This window comes from Solanum tuberosum, unplaced genomic scaffold (assembly GCF_000226075.1).
Source record: "Solanum tuberosum cultivar DM 1-3 516 R44 unplaced genomic scaffold, SolTub_3.0 scf00162, whole genome shotgun sequence".
Classification (NCBI taxonomy): Eukaryota; Viridiplantae; Streptophyta; class Magnoliopsida; order Solanales; family Solanaceae; genus Solanum; species Solanum tuberosum.
In genome coordinates, this window is record NW_006239088.1 from 787,519 (window position 1) to 803,760 (window position 16,242).

Sequence of the window (16,242 nt, forward strand, 5' to 3'; positions counted from 1 at the left end):
AATAAAAAGAGTCATATATAAATTGGAACAGAGGTGGTAACAATTTAATTTTAAAATGATTATTTTACCTCAATGAATTTTAATAAATTAATTTATAACTACACAAACATCTATCATTTATTTTAATCCACAAATTTCTATATCTTTCTTTCTTTCTTAAACTTCATGAAAAATCAAAATGTATAATATAAAAATGAGAATCATCATCATATATATTACTAAAAGTGGGAACAAAAAAAATTAAAAGTTGAAATACCAAAATAACCTACAAAGTTGAGTTACTACAATAATACCATTAAAACAAGAAATAAGTTTTTTTCTAATAAAATCTAAATTTAAATTATTCAGCATTAAAACATGAAATAATTTATTTTTTAATAAAATCTAAATTATTCATTTATGACTACGTACAAAACTGGCTAGTAATTGTTTTACTATCTTATCTAAAATGCATGTCTTCTCTTCTTTTTTTTCAGAAAATAATTAATTACATTAATTTTTTACGCATGCATCTTCACTTAAGAACTAACTTTTATAATTTTTATATATTTAATCTTGTAATTCTCATTTCTTAATCTTGACCTTTCAAATTTCTCACTCAAATAAAAAAGAGAATACAAATGAGAAATTATACCTTAAAGATAAGAAATTAAAGTAGATACATGTATCTTTTAAAGTTAATTTTCATGCTTTATATTTTTAATATTTATTTTAATATTATTTGACCTTTCACATTTCCATGTAACTTTTCATATTACTACAATTTTTGTATTATAAATTTAATCTTTTCAAGGAAGACTTTTATTTACTACTTCTACAGTTTTTGTGTGTTGGAACTTTAAATCGGTGAAATAATGTCACAATTTATTGTGAAAGTTGTGAGATCTCCCTTATACAATCATGGGAATAGACAATTTATTGTGAAAGTTGTGAGATCTCCCTTAACAATCATGGGAATAGACAAGAATTCAGTTATTGAAGCATCGGAGCTTGATGTATTAGTTTTATTCTTGTTTGTAGTAATTAGAATTATAATGAGACTTTTATATATCTCTTTATATAATTGAATTGTTGATTTGTAAGCAACTTGCTTTAATTTCAAAAAAAAATTATATGCTCAAATATAGACTATTTGTTAAAAGAACTCAAATCATGTTATTTAATAATAGAAATGAATGATAGAAATTTGTGTGACTGTAATTCATTTCATTAAGAATAAAATAGACATTTTATAGTTAAATTGTTAGGGGCCGTTTGGTTACTGGTTAGAGTTATGCAGGTATTAGTTATGTAGGGTTTAGTTATGCAGGGATTAGTTATGTAGGGTTTAATTATGCGTGTATTAGTTATGCAGGGTTTAGTTATGTAGGTATTAGTTATGCAGGGTTTAATTATGCAGGTATTAGTCATGCAGGTATTAGTTATGCAGGATTTAGTTATGCAAATATTAGTCATGCATATTATTTAATTAGGTAGAGATCACAATGTATAAATTATTAACTAATAAATATTGAATTTGTTGTAAATTAATATATATTACTTACAAATAAATAAGTAAGCAAATAGTATAAATTCTCCCTCTTTTTGAATAAAAAGTAAAGAAAAAAAATTCTCCCTCTATACTTAATTGGGACTGCTATTTCTTTATTTTGTTATTTTTTTATGTTTATAACTTATAAAAATAAAATACGATTAATATATTTCAAGTACATTATAATATCCTATTTTATATAATGTAAATATTCTATCAATATGTTGTATATATTGTTTATACAGTTTTAATATACCAAATAAATGAATTATGTATAAATTCACATCCTAAACAAAATAATAATACATGTTAATTAAAGAAGTGGAATATATTTAATAATATATAACGCTATATACAATTCAATTTGTAATATTAATAAAATATTACATTTGGAATTCAAATGAAAACAGAAAAAAAAAAAGTTGTTCGTATATTAAAAAAAAGTTAGGAAAATAGCATAGTTGGATAACATTTTCAATGAAAATAATTAAAAATAAATCAATAAGGGCAAATGTGTAATTTACTATTTTAATACATGTATAACTAATACATGCATAACTTATTTCACCTTGTACCCTGCATAACTTATACATAGATTCCCTCATAAGTTATGTTGATATTAATTATATAGGACTACAAAATACACAACCAAACACCATATTAAATTAATGCATAAATAATTTTTATACAACATTTGGAATTCTACCAACCAAACATGGTATAAGTTATGTTGACTTTTCCACCTAATATAAAGTTTCTACCAAACATGGTAAAAGTAATGCAACTTTTTATACATGAATAAAATGCAACTTATACAATAATCAAATGAACTCTTATTTAATATAGATGTGTCATTTTTTCTGAGATCCACTAAAAAAAATAAGTCAAAAAAATTGAGACAAAGAAAGTATATAAATACGTTATTATTTTTTTTGACAGACTAAAAACAAAAATAAATTATACAAAAAGGGCCAGAAAGTATTTAATAATCTGAGGAAGTAGAGTAATAATTAAAATGTCAAAATTATTTTTCGTGTTTCTGAGTAGTCCACCAAATAAATGCACTAATGTACTGCAGCTGCAAGAGAGAGCGGCAGACTGTCAAACTTAGGTCCACAATGCAATCCATTATTGCTATACACAGAGGGGCAGTGCTAAGGCCACCTCAAAGTGTGTGCCAAAAATTTTACAGACAGTATAGTCCATACTCAGCATCAGTGGTCCCAAAAACCAATATTACAATACTCTACTAAGTGCTACCTCTTCCAATTTCATCATGGTAAAAAGTGAAATATTTTTACACACACTAGACCTATGTAGTGGAAAAAGTAGACTGGACCACTATTGCATGCATCATCTTACAACAACTACCTACAATAATAATATGATAATGGCACTACATTTTTACACAAAATCTCAAGAAATCTACTCTCATGTTATTTTCAGCCACTATTCTGGGATATGACCTCTCCAAACTTGAGGAAAAGTTGGGCATCTGAAGTGCTCATGGATGAACAATTCACTAGATGGGGTGTCTTGAGGTTGACATATTCATCCATGTAACAAGGTACCTTAGCAGATGGAAGTAATGCAAGTGAGGGGGTTGGATTTGGCTGTTTCGTTTCAGCGACGGGTATTAGGCTTTCAAGTACTCTTGCCACTTCATGCATTGTTGGTCTCTCAGCAGGCTGTCTTTTGGAACATAGAAGGGCAAGCTGAAAAACCTTCTTCACATCTGCAAGATCTTTGCATGTGCCTGTGATCTCAGGATCCACTGTTTCCATTACAGCATTGTTTGCTGCCTTAGTTAGAATCTGTAACATATGCAAAACTGTTGAGATCAATTGAATCTTTATATAATTATATGAAGATACATCATAGCACAAGTTCATATTAACTAAATTACAAGAGCATACCATATGGTGTAGATTAGATTCATTATCTACAGCTTTCCTTCCAGTGAGCAATTCCAATAGAACAATTCCATAGCTGTAAACATCAGACTTCTCTGTCAAGCGAGAAGTGCGAGCATACTCTGGATCAATGTAACCAATGGTTCCCATAATGTATGTGGACGTATAGGTCTTTGATATGCATAAGCTTTTGGCAATGCCAAAATCAGTCAGATGAGCCTCAAAGTCTTTGTCCAACAAGATATTTGATGATTTAACATCACGGTGGATAATTCGAGGGCTACAATCATGGTGAAGATAAGCAAGCCCTTGAGCTGATCCCAATGCAATTCGAAGGCGAGTAACCCAATCAAGTTTTTTCTTCTTTGTTGTAGGACCTGCAAAAAAGATATAAGAGGGATTATTACGAAATGCTTAAAACACAAGTTCAATGAACCAAATCACCTAAACCATTTTGGATTTACTAACCATGAAGCAAATCCCAAAGGCTACCATTTTCCATGTAGTCATAGAAAAGAAGATGGCCAGATGGAGAAAGAGAATATCCTTGGAGGCAGACAAGATTACGATGCTTAATACTCCCAACTGTCTCAAGTTCAGTCTCAAACTCCTTCAAGTATTGCGGGTTGTGAGAGTACAATTTCTTGATAGCTACAGGTTTGCAATTTTTCAAAACACATTTATATACAGTACTTGATGCTCCACAACCAATTATATACTTCTCACTCAAGTTCTCAGTCATCCTCATAATGTCCTCGTAAACATGAAGTGCCATGTTCATATGAAGGATCACAAGCTTTGGAGATGAGTAATAAACTGTTCATCAAAAACGTTAAATAATCAATACATGGCAACTTCAATTAACTCTGATGACTGTCCTTAAGACATGAACGTCTCCAAACACTATCCAACCGTCCAGAAAATATTGTACCTGGTTTATCAATAGATCCTTCCATGAAAGGTGCAGGATTCTGTGGCCGGCATGCTGCTACTAGTATCATCAGAAGAATCACCAAGCCACCCAGAGCAATACCAAGTATAGCAGCTTTAGAAATTGAAACTGCAATTGTCCAATGAATTCATCTTTTTTCATTAGACAACTGTTAAAATATTTATGCACTTAGGGGTCATTTGGTAGAGTGTATAAAAATAATACCCAATAGAGTGTATTAGTAATGCAAGCATTAGTAATGCATGTATTAATTATACTTGTATTAGTTATGCATATATTATTTCTTATGCATTGTTTGGTTTGGTGTATGAAAATAGTATGCATTGTATAAAATATTTATTTACAAAAGTATCCTTCACAATTATGGTGAAAAAGATGTAGAAGTACTTTTGAGGGGTAATTGGGTCTTTAACCATATTAATGCATGTATTAAATCCTTTGCATTACTAATACCTAGAAATCCATGGTATTAGTAATACACTCCTCAATACACAATAGAGTGTATAGCATTAGTTATACATAGCATGAAAAAATGCATCAAACAAGGGATTACTAACACATGTAATTAATGCATGCATTATTTTTACTAATACACTCTACCAAATGACCCCTTAATGTACTGATGATGGGGATAAAACTAATGCAGTTTCATTTGACAGCTAAGGCATCTTTACGTCAATGTAACTCCAGCAAATGAATATTATTTCATGTTAATTTAATATGTGCACACATCCAAGTGTTACTGCACACATCCAAGTGTTACAATCAAGGATTGTGAACAGAGGAAACCGTGATCGTGCACCCTACTACCAGACTAACACAGAATTAAATTTGCTCAACCAAGGGGTAATTCCTCATTAATCAATATCTGTCCATCGCGCTTAATAAATGTTGCAAGTGTCTAAAGTGAAATGAAACTTCAAGAATGCAATAGAATAAAGGTCAAATGATGGCTACAGTTTGATCATACCTCGCTCTGCTGGATGAGATGCATGACAGGGAGAAGTGAGCCAATACCCACACAGATCTGGATTTCCTATGAAGCTTTATTGGAAACATAGCAAAAGGAAAAAATTAGAAGCAAAGAATTAAAAACAAACCAATAAATGCTTGTGACTTGTGTGAACTTGGCATATGACGAGGAAGATCAATGAATGGAATCTTCATCGCTCCACTTACCTGTCTGGTGAAAATCTAGAGAAATTATTGCCTGTTGGAATATTCCCTCCCAGATTATTGTATGAGACATTTCTGCCAAAAAACGGTTGATTAGATTTACAAAACATTTGTACTGGTGTAATACTACTAGCTTGAAAACTCACAGGACATTTAGACTGAGACAACTGGCTAAGGACATCACATCGCCTGATAAATTGTTGTTTTCCAGTTTCCTGTTCATTATTTTGTAGAATAAGGCCTCAAGGAAAAGAAGAAGATAGAGAAATGATGCCCTATGAGCCCCGTACAATAATGCAATATAAAGAAAAACTGAGACAACACCAAAGTAATTAACATATGTAGCCAGATAATATAAACCAATCGCAACAACACCACTTCATCTCTACTTTCTTGAAAATGGCATCCAAAATAATTTAAAATCTAACTTTCCCAGTTTAGAAGTTCATACTTATTCACTGTACAGATTATTACCAATGGCTAAGAGGATGAGAGTCTCGAAGTAAATCTAAAGTACTTACAGCAAGTACAGATTTGGAAGCTGACCAAGTTCCTGAGGCAAGGGACCAGAGAGGTGATTGCTTGACAGATCACTACAATTAAGAGTGCGGTCAAAAAGCTGAAAATCAAGCAAACCATAAATTTGAAGTAACTAAATTTAGCAAGGTTCCATACATCTCCATGATGCTCCTTAAATTGCCAAATTCAGCTGGCAAGTTTCCATTTATTTCGTTCTTGCTTAAGTTCCTACAGCATTGACAAAAGGAATGTAAGTACAACAGATATATGATGATAACATAACAACCTGACGGTTATGCTCACAGTTTAAGAAGATGTTCCAAATCACCGAGGGACAAAGGTATACGACCACTGATCCTGTTGTTTGATAAGTCCCTAAGCCAAAAAAATGTTGAAGAGTTCTTAAACTGTCAAAACGTGCTTTTCCCGCAACCATAATTGCAATGAGAGAAATGAAAGTGGATGAGAAAGTTTGCACTTACAGTGTATCTACATTCCCAATACGAGAAAGCTCAATTGGAATTGGGCCTTTGAGGTTGTTGGAGGAGAGATTACTTGAGCAATTAACAAAAAAAAAGATGCAGTTAATGCTCAGAGTATGCAGAATAAGCAATTGAAATTCGCATAACTAGATGATGCAGAGGCTCTAAATAAACTAGTTAATAATTAAAAAAATTATATGACACACATAGCTGAAAGCTCTCGACAATAGAAATGATTCTTCATGCAAGGATAAGCCAGTAACGATTTGAGAGCAAGATAAATAAAATGAATTCTGTGCAAAATAATACAACGTTGGTAAAATTTAAATATAAAATTGGCACAGTAAGTTTACAATCTTCCTTAACAGCGCGAATGGGTAGAATGATAACTAGATAACCTTGCACATATTTCTCTAAAAGAAAAATTCAAAAAGTAAGAACTTACAGATAGGTCATACTTTCCAGCTTTTGAAAAGCAGGTGGAATTGTACCATTCAATTTGTTTCCATGAACGTTGCTGCAACCAAATTAGGTGTCAATAACTCCCAAACAAGCATGATCATACATAATTGAAACACATCGGATATGAAAAACACTCACAGACTATTCAAATTGGTACATGAGCTAAGATTGGAAGGTATGGGCCCATCAAGGTGGTTGTTTGCAACATTTCTGAAACATACCACATAAGTAAATAAATAATGATGTTAACAAGTCCAAAGTAGAAGATGAAGAGAAACGGGATTTACAAGTCAAACAACTCCGTCAGCTTTCCAAGTTCTGGTGGTATGCGTCCAGTAAGTTGGTTATCATTCAATTCTCTGCAAATTACCATCTTTGAGCCTTGAGATTGAGGAAAGTCTCTTATAAAAAATTCTCAAAACAGCTTTGTATCAATCAAATCAGTGGTTGCCTAAAAGCTCACTAATCAAACAAATGCTTGCATTCATTTAAAAGGGTTTGAACAGGAAGAACAAAACAAAGCCAACAAAAAATGATTAATAGAAAGCATTCATACAAGTAGTGAAGCTTTGTCATATTTCCCAGCTCTGGAGGAATGGAACCAGATAGCTTGTTCCCATGTAGATACCTGCAATACAATGCGAACTTACAGTAATTGATCCAGTATACAATTTAGGAAGCACAAAATGATCCAAATTGCTCTTAAATTAAATTATTATAGTACTAACAATTTTTCTGTGTAAGTCAAATTCCCAAGAATTGAAGGAATTGTTCCACTCAACATATTGCAGCTCAAGTCCCTGTCAGTAAAAGGGTCAGAAAAACTTAAATAACAGATGCATTTTTTGGTTTCCAAGAAATCTCGTTCATGATTCAGTAGCATTGGATTGAGATAACAAGACACAAAAACTCACAAAACTGCAAGAGCTTGCATCAATCCAATGACAGAAGGGATCTGCCCTGAAAGGCGATTACCTTGCAAAGACCTGGAATGATGAAAGTACACTTCAAACTTATAACCATATAATGAATGGCTTTGTGATAAAGAGAAGCAGCATAAACTTACAAGGTCGCTACTTGCAGGAAACCAATGTTGAAAGGAATCTCTCCAGTCAAGTCATTATAAGACAAATCTCTGATAGCACAAAACAAGGTGTTATGCCAACCAAACATTTAGAAAATAGTCCAACTTCATTCATTTGTTATAGATACTTACAGAACCTGGAAAGCAGTACAGTTGCCAATATTTTGAGGAATGGAACCAGTCAAACTATTGTTCCGAACATCACTGCACAAAACAATGAACGATGGTTAATGTCATCAGCTAAAGGAGCTATAGTAAGATCTGAAGAGCATAAAGATTACAAACTTACAAGTACCACAGGCCGGTGAGCTGACACATATCAGGAGAAAGTGATCCACCCAAGTTGTTGCCACGCAGTCCCCTATACAATGAAAAACATACAACAGATATGATCATCCATATACAAAATGGTAGTCTCCTAAGGTATTCTAGAAACCAAGAGAAGAGGAGCACTGAATTAAAACACTCACAAATACTGCAGGACTTCATTCCAGTATATCAGCCTAGGAATTTCTCCACTTAACCTATTTTGAGCTAGGTCCCTGGAGGAAGTTCTTGGATTAAATTGAAATTATTCATAATCTACCAATATCATGACAAAGCAGAAGAGAATATACTTACAAGACCTTCAAGTTGGGGATCTGTGACAATGTAGATGGAATTGGTCCAATCAACTGATTATTCTTTAAAATCCTAAGTTGAAGAAGACAAGCATGATCAATTGACAATCTTGGAAAGCAAATGATACAACACCTAGAAGAAGAAGAGTATCAAAACTTACAGATATTCCAGTTGCTTAAGTTTTGATATGGAAAAGGGAATATCACCATAAAGCTCATTGAAGGATAGGTCCCTAAGGGAAAAAAATGGTTACTTATTTTCCAAATAATAACACAAGAATCAGAAGCATTTTATACTTACAAGTTTTTCAGTGCTGAACAGTCACCAATCTCATCTGGTATCTGGCCAGAAAGGCGATTTCCCCTTACATCACTACGAAAAATAAATAAATTAACAAACATAATCTAAATGTACACTAAGTCAAAAGATCAAACAAAAAGGGAAAATGTGGGATAATGGGAGAAGATATTACATAGATATAAGGCCTTTGAGCTGTCCAATTGCAGGAGACAACTCCCCATCAAGATTTAAACTCGAAAGATTACTACAAGATAATGTCAAAAGATTACAACTTTATACTAAAGAATCCCAAATGATAATAATGTAACAAGAGTGTTTTTTGAGTTATGGCTTACAGTTGAACAACATTGAAGGTGACATTATCACAGGTAACACCTCTCCAGGCACAGTAATCAGATGAAGGAGAATCAGTCCAGTCATATAACACATTCTCCACGTCCCTAATTGACTTCTTAATCTCCAACAATGCAGAACCTATTTTCCAATTATTATTATAATAATGAGACAAAAAAATAAACCTTTAACAAATAACAACTACAAAACGTGGGATTAATCAAAAACACCATTTAAAAAATGATTAAAAAAAGGACACTTTGTCTTTTCAACATTTAAACAAAACATTAAACTAGAACATAAGAAGCAGAATGTTATACTACTCTACTCTACTCACTCACCATCATCAGACACCACAGAACCAAAGCTGAAGAAATTCAAGAACCCCAAAAGAAGAAGAACCTCAAAGAAAAGATTACATCTTTGAAGTAAAAATGATGTCATGGTAGTTTCTCTGAGACTCAAGTCTCTGTCAAAACTCAAAACCTCAAGTGTTTGCACTAACTCAGCTCCTTTGAATTGAAAAACCAGTTCTTGGACTTACCGACATTGAAATTGAAATTAGAGAGAGCAACAGAATAATTTCACTGAGGAATTGTGATTAAATGTGAAGTGAAAAAGAGTTTTGGGGTTGTGGGGTTTTAGCAGAGGAAGCATAGTGTTCCATCACATCCTTGTGGCAGATAGGCCTCACACTAATACATACAATGGGTATTCAGTTTCCTCACAATGTAAAAAGAGAAAAAAGAGAGAGAGAGAGAGAGAGAATTATTTGAGAAGATAAAAGTTAAAAGAGCTTGTGCCAAGAAGGGGGTCTGCAACTGCAAAAATCAGACCTGCAACATTACAGCTATATGGGATAGTAGCAGTAGTAGTGTACTTACTCTTTCTCTCTCATTATCTCTCTCTATACACTTGCTTTTCAATTACTAAAATTACTAGTGCCCCTTTTATTGCTAGTCCATACACATGTATTTTCATTTAAGTGTTATAACAGAGTGCCTTCTCTGGCTTCATTTCATCATAAGTCACTGTCTGTGCAAGCCTAAAGGGGTAATCCTTTCTCAAGTTTGACAGCGACTACGCCAACTGAGCATTGGCGGAATCAAAAATGTCACTAAGACCATCTCCAATCCACCTCTATTTTTCTCTCCATTCTCTATATTTTGAGAGTAAAATAGAGAATGGACACTCCAACCCACCTCCAAATCACCCTATATTCTTCAAATTTAGAGAGTTGAATAGTTCTCCAAATTCTACTATTCACACTCTCTATTTCTACTTTTTCATTATTTTATTATTTTTCTATTACTTTCTAATTAACATATTATTTTACATATAATTCCATTAATTAAATATCTAATATTCATAATTCTTTTTAAATATAATATAATATTTTTAAAAATATTATTTAATATATACTATTTTAATTTCAAATTAATAGTATTTTAACTTTTTTTCTAATTTTCGTGAATAATAAAATTGTTTTATTATTAATTTTCATTATAAAGAATATGCAAAAAAAATTAATTTAAAAATACAATACATGATATGATAATTTAAATACAAGATAACAATACAATACATAACATAATAATTTAAATACAAGATAAAATACAATACATAACATAATAATTAATTGATCACAACAATAATTTAGAAATTCGGTAGGTCGTTTTCAAATTTAGCACTATTCGAAAAAAAATTAGGATATGATTCTGAGAATTGTTGCGATTATGGTTGTGGTTGTGATTGTCGATTTCTTTTTTCAAGTATTCGTTGTTGTTCTCGTTGCAGGTAATCACGAACATTTGGATCACTAATAGTTTCTAAATTTTTCGTTAAAATTTTAGTTTCGTCTTGGACTCCGATGATTGCAAAGTAGAGTCTTATCCTCGAACTTTTTGCAATCACGTTTTGCAATTATTGCAAGACCGTCACGTTTTTGGAGAAAGGAAGTGGTGCTACATGATATAATGACTACATGTATTATACTACACAACATGATAATTGAGAATGAATGTGATCTCAATGCACCAATTCAAGATGCCGTAGAGGCTCCAACTCCAACGACAAAAATGACGGTAGATGAAAATCCCCGATTTGAATAATTTTTAGCTAGTGAAAATCTCCGATTTGAACAATTTTTAGCTAGACATAAAAAAATTAAGGACAAAAATGATCATTTTGAATTTCGTAATGCATTTAGAGCATTTATGGGAGCAACGTAATAATTTTAAAAATTGAGTATTTATGTAATTGTATGTCACTTTTATTTGAATTTGTCCCCTAATTTATGTATTATATTATATTTTCTTGCAATTTATGTTATTTAAAAATTTAGAATAAAATATAATTTCATATCACATTAAAAATTATATAAAGTAATTATTTGGGAAAAAAGAAATAAAGGATTTATATCATGAAATAAGAAAATAAGAATGAAATAGAAATAATATTATAATATTGAGGAGAGAGAAAAAGATTCTTTTTTAGAGAGTAAAATAGAGAATTGAGTTGGAGTTGGTTGTCTGAAAAAAAATAAAAAACTCTATATTTAGAGAGTAAAATAAAGGATTGGGTTGGAGATGCCCTAAAGATGTTCGGGTGTTATAAGCTTATTTTCTTAAAATGTGAAAAATAGATGAGCCAGAATTTCACAAAGGATGTTCAGGTACTAAAGTGAGTATGCTCTTCTTGAAAAGTGAAAAAAAGAGATGCTACAAGTGAGATTAAAACACACGAACATAATTTTTTGTGATTCAAACACACGAAACAGCTGAAACACTAAGCTACAGCATATTGTTGTATCAAGCTTGTTTAGAATATGTTATTTAACCACTTATTTATTATTGTACTTGTATATATGGAGTATAATTTTTCAACGAAGTATGTCAATTGGACACCTGGCATAAGTCTAGCTACACCACTACAACTAAGATTGTGATAGAATAATAAAATACTTTATCATTCTTACTCCGACATTTCAAATTTAAATTTTTTAAATACAAAATCACCTTAGTTAGAAAGCATCTTACTGTTAATTGAATATTTTCAATACTAATCTAAAATTAACCAGGCTCCAATATAAATACCTAATACCGATTGCAAACCAAAAAAAAAATAGTTTGATAACGACTACTCTTCACTACCCAACATGTGCAGTTATGTACTCACGAGAAATGGGGTTTCAACCTTTTGAGTAGGGTAATGCCTTGTTTGTCTCGATCTCTGTAATATGATTTATGAATCCATAGGATATTATCACAAGTAATGATGGGAGAGTTTTACCTACACATTTGTTTCTTTTCTTCATATTAAGCTAATAACTGTCATATCATCATTTAAGGTAAAAATGGTACTTCCATCTTCTGTTTCAATTTAAATGTCTTAATCATAAAATGGTAATTCCATCCCTCTGTTTCAATTTTTTAATTATGCAAATGTCTTATTACCCCCTCTAAATAATTTTAAAGTGATATTATTACATTATTTTTTTATCAATCTCAAATATTGAAAAGCAAGTATTATCATGCACTAATTATTATGTGACACATATTTATTTAATTTAAAATAATAATTTTCAAAGAATCAATAAATTTCTCAAAAATTGAAAGAGCTTGATTGAAATCCGGACAAAAAGATTAAATGATACCTCTTAATCATCTTGAAATCTAATGAGTTTATCAAATTGTTCGAAATGTAAATAAAAAAATTTAGATAAAATTTTAAAATTGAAGAAACTTAAACTAATAGTAGTAAAAAAAGATGGGCAAAATTGTAGCAAAATAGTGACATAGAAAGTAAGGAGTTTTAATGGAGATGACAATGAGTTTTTAAAGAAGAAAGAAGAAAGAAGAAAGAAGAAAGATTCAAGAAAAATAACAAAGAAAAAAAGTTAAAATAATAAGAAATTATAATTTATAACAAAATACCTATAAAAATAAAGTTATATTCATTATTTTAGGTTGATCACGTTCTTTAAATGGAGTGGATACACTATCTATGTCAGGTGGAAAAAATGATGTAATATTATCAGCTCAAGATTGTTTAGGGGATATTAAGACGTCTTCATAGTTAATGTATCTTTTTGAAAATTCAGAACAACTTCAGATGTCACTTTATATATTTTCTCTTTAAACTTTATGATCCCAAGTTTTCCATGAAGGTATTGAAACTAGAAAACTTACTACCGGTTTGGTCTTGTAAAATGAAATTATATAAGATGAAATTATCTAAAATAAAGTTAAAGTTTTGTCAAGACATATAATATTGATTTTAAAATTGTATTATTTGCTCATAAACCAAAACCTCACCAACCGTGAAAACTATTAAAAATGTGCTTATTTTATTCATACATTCAAAATAAAAATATAATGCAATAGCACAAAGCTATTCTAAAACTAATACAACATTTATTGATCAAACTTAAGTTCAATAAAAAGGTCAAATTGAACGGGAGTTGTAAATAATGAACTTTTCTTTAATAAAATTGAACATAATCAATATCATTAGTAACTATTAAACCATCTCCATATTCCATTAATATTTTATCACTCTTTTGTTATTCTTACAAAAAAATATGTAGATACAAAATGGTGATTTTTTTTTTTTACAAAATATAAAGTTATCAGTCAATTTTTATATTTTAAAAAAGAAAATTCATGATATGAAATTTTCATATCAAGTTTTTTGGAGAATTTCGGATTATCACATGTCCAATCATTAAATTATAATTTCAAATAAAAAAAAACCGTGTATCAAAACGTTTATAGACATTGAAATTTTGTTGGACTCTACAAGACATGTTTGATTCCGCTTAAAACTTTTAGAGGTTACTCAACCCAAACCGTAGCTCATGCCCATATAAAGGTCAATATTCTCTTAAAGAGACATCTCGAGTATTCCACAAATTCATGAAATATTAATAGAGAGATCAAAATCAATCATCCTAATTCGGAGAAATACACCACTAACAACCCTCGAATCATGGACAAATTTTATCAGAAAAGAATCAAGAGAAAAACAGTTATGTTTCTTCATATTTTATCTGTGATTGTAATTTATTTTCTGTCATTTTAAAATTTGTTGCAAACAATGCCTACTAAATATACAATTTTAAAAAAAAATCACGAACAAAAGGAATAGTGATTATCACACTATACACGATTCTATAATTATTTGATTCTTTACCAAGAAACATTATGGCAAAGATGAAACTAACATGGAGCATGGTGAAAGTACCCAAAGGCATATTGTGCAGTTGTAATGTCACTATGAATTTTAACCAAAAAGTTCAAATAGAGGGACCATACCATTGTTTATTTTATATATATATATAATACTAGCTGAAAAGTTGAGCTTATATACACCTGCTGTAAAATGACTTTTATATTATTAGCACAAAGATAATTAGAAATAATTGTTTATAAAAATATACTAATATGTTATTAGTATATAAAAATTTAAAAAACAATCAAATCAAAGGTATGTTAATGCAACTAAACACTGTTCTAACTTCCATATAAAGGAAGTAAATAATATATTATAGTAGAACTTTTAGAAGTCTGTTGATGTGAGGTATAAAATATAATAATATCAGGGATAAAATGCAAGATTATTTTATCCTACATTTGCTTGGAAGTGTTAGACAACCATAAAATTATTTATCCCATTATTTATACATTTGTGATGAGATAAATTATCACATATACATGGTGCAATAACTTATTTTATGATTAATAATCTCGATATAACTTGTTACATTTAGTTGTGGACCCACCAACGGTTGTGTTTCTTTTGTATGATGAAACAATATTTTTATACAATATATAAAAGTTGGAGTGGCTTGGATAGTGTTGTTGCATAAGAGAAGGAAAAAAAAGTATGGTTTTGACTTGAACACTTTGTTTATTATGAAATGATTAACCTTGGGAAAGGAACAGAAATATAGGAAAAAGAAGTGAAGAAATGATGAATATCTTATTTTTCCACTTATGGAATCATCAAAACACGACTGGTTGGTGTTTTAATTGGATATTTTTTATTTTAGGCTTTTCTGGCTGTTATTACTAGTACAGTAAAATCTCACTAAATTAATATAGGTGAGATCATAAAATATTATTATTTTGTAGAGTTATTATTTAATTGATAAATTAATATTTATTAATTTAAAGAATGTTTCGACACAGCCAAATTCGTTTTGGATGAAATCTCAAAAAATTTAAATGAACTCACTTGTGAAAATATCATTCATAAACTTAAAATCATGATTAATTATCTCAGTTACCGCAATAAAATGGACGTTAATAACATATTGAATGGGTGAAAATGATACATATTCAGAGGTCCAGAGCTTAGAAGAAATTGTGGATACCATTGAAAAAAATAATGTTGATGATAAAGGTGAATATGATACAGTACCTTTGGAACTAGTTACCGTAAGGAAGCACTTATCGCATTTAGAACTCTTCACAATTATATGGTGCAGTTCAAAAAGACAATACCGAAACTTTTGAATGCAATAAGAAAAGTTAGAGATGAGCTTCAACTAGATTTAAATTTTAACAAAAAATAGAACACAATACAATCATATTCCACTAAATTGTCTTAGATATATTTGTACTTTTAAAGAATTATTAATTTATAATATTAATGAGACCATATGTTTATATAGGGGTCTTCTGAAAATATAGTATTTTACTCCCTCCGTTTAAAAAAGAATGACCTAGTTTGACTTGGAACGGAGTTTAAGAAAAGAAAGAAGATTATTTAATCTTGTGGTTCTAAATTAAAGTTATGTCAAATGATCAAAATGTTATTTAATCTTGTGTTTTTAAACATGTCACGTGGAAAGTTGAAGTTAAAGT

General features: G+C 30.4%; 1 protein-coding gene across 2 annotated transcripts; it reads right to left on the minus strand.

Annotated features, from left to right (window-relative positions):
- Window positions 1-2,680: 2,680 nt before the first annotated feature.
- Window positions 2,681-10,299, minus strand: LOC102595907 (LRR receptor-like serine/threonine-protein kinase ERECTA). Of its 2 annotated transcripts, XM_015311514.1 has the most exons (28): window positions 9,918-10,299; window positions 9,715-9,842; window positions 9,376-9,514; window positions 9,213-9,284; window positions 9,041-9,112; window positions 8,901-8,972; window positions 8,741-8,812; window positions 8,590-8,661; window positions 8,409-8,480; window positions 8,252-8,323; window positions 8,102-8,170; window positions 7,950-8,021; window positions 7,764-7,835; window positions 7,592-7,663; window positions 7,323-7,394; window positions 7,174-7,245; window positions 7,019-7,090; window positions 6,574-6,645; window positions 6,395-6,466; window positions 6,248-6,319; window positions 6,094-6,165; window positions 5,719-5,787; window positions 5,576-5,647; window positions 5,367-5,440; window positions 4,376-4,504; window positions 3,913-4,260; window positions 3,448-3,821; window positions 2,681-3,345 (listed from the first exon to the last, which is right to left on the minus strand). In XM_015311514.1, exons 2-28 carry the CDS (start codon window positions 9,815-9,817, stop codon window positions 2,974-2,976), a joined length of 2,973 nt encoding a protein of 990 aa, XP_015167000.1. In that variant the 5' UTR covers window positions 9,818-9,842; window positions 9,918-10,299; the 3' UTR covers window positions 2,681-2,973. The 2 variants fall into 2 exon arrangements, with proteins under 2 accessions (XP_015167000.1, XP_006353850.1); XM_006353788.2 differs by having other exon boundaries at window positions 9,715-10,299.
- Window positions 10,300-16,242: the final 5,943 nt, after the last annotated feature.

What these genes read in the sequence shown, in the direction of transcription:
- LOC102595907 (XM_015311514.1), bottom strand. Translation starts at nt 9,817, where the DNA reads ATGACATCATTTTTACTTCAAAGATGTAATCTTTTCTTTGAGGTTCTT. An exon ending in AATGAAGTCCTGCAGTATTT is followed by an intron (nt 8,481 to 8,589) that starts GTGAGTGTTTTA and finishes TTCATTGTATAG; the next exon opens with GGGACTGCGTGGCAACAACT. An exon ending in CTGGAAAGTATGACCTATCT is followed by an intron (nt 6,646 to 7,018) that starts GTAAGTTCTTAC and finishes TAATTGCTCAAG; the next exon opens with TAATCTCTCCTCCAACAACC.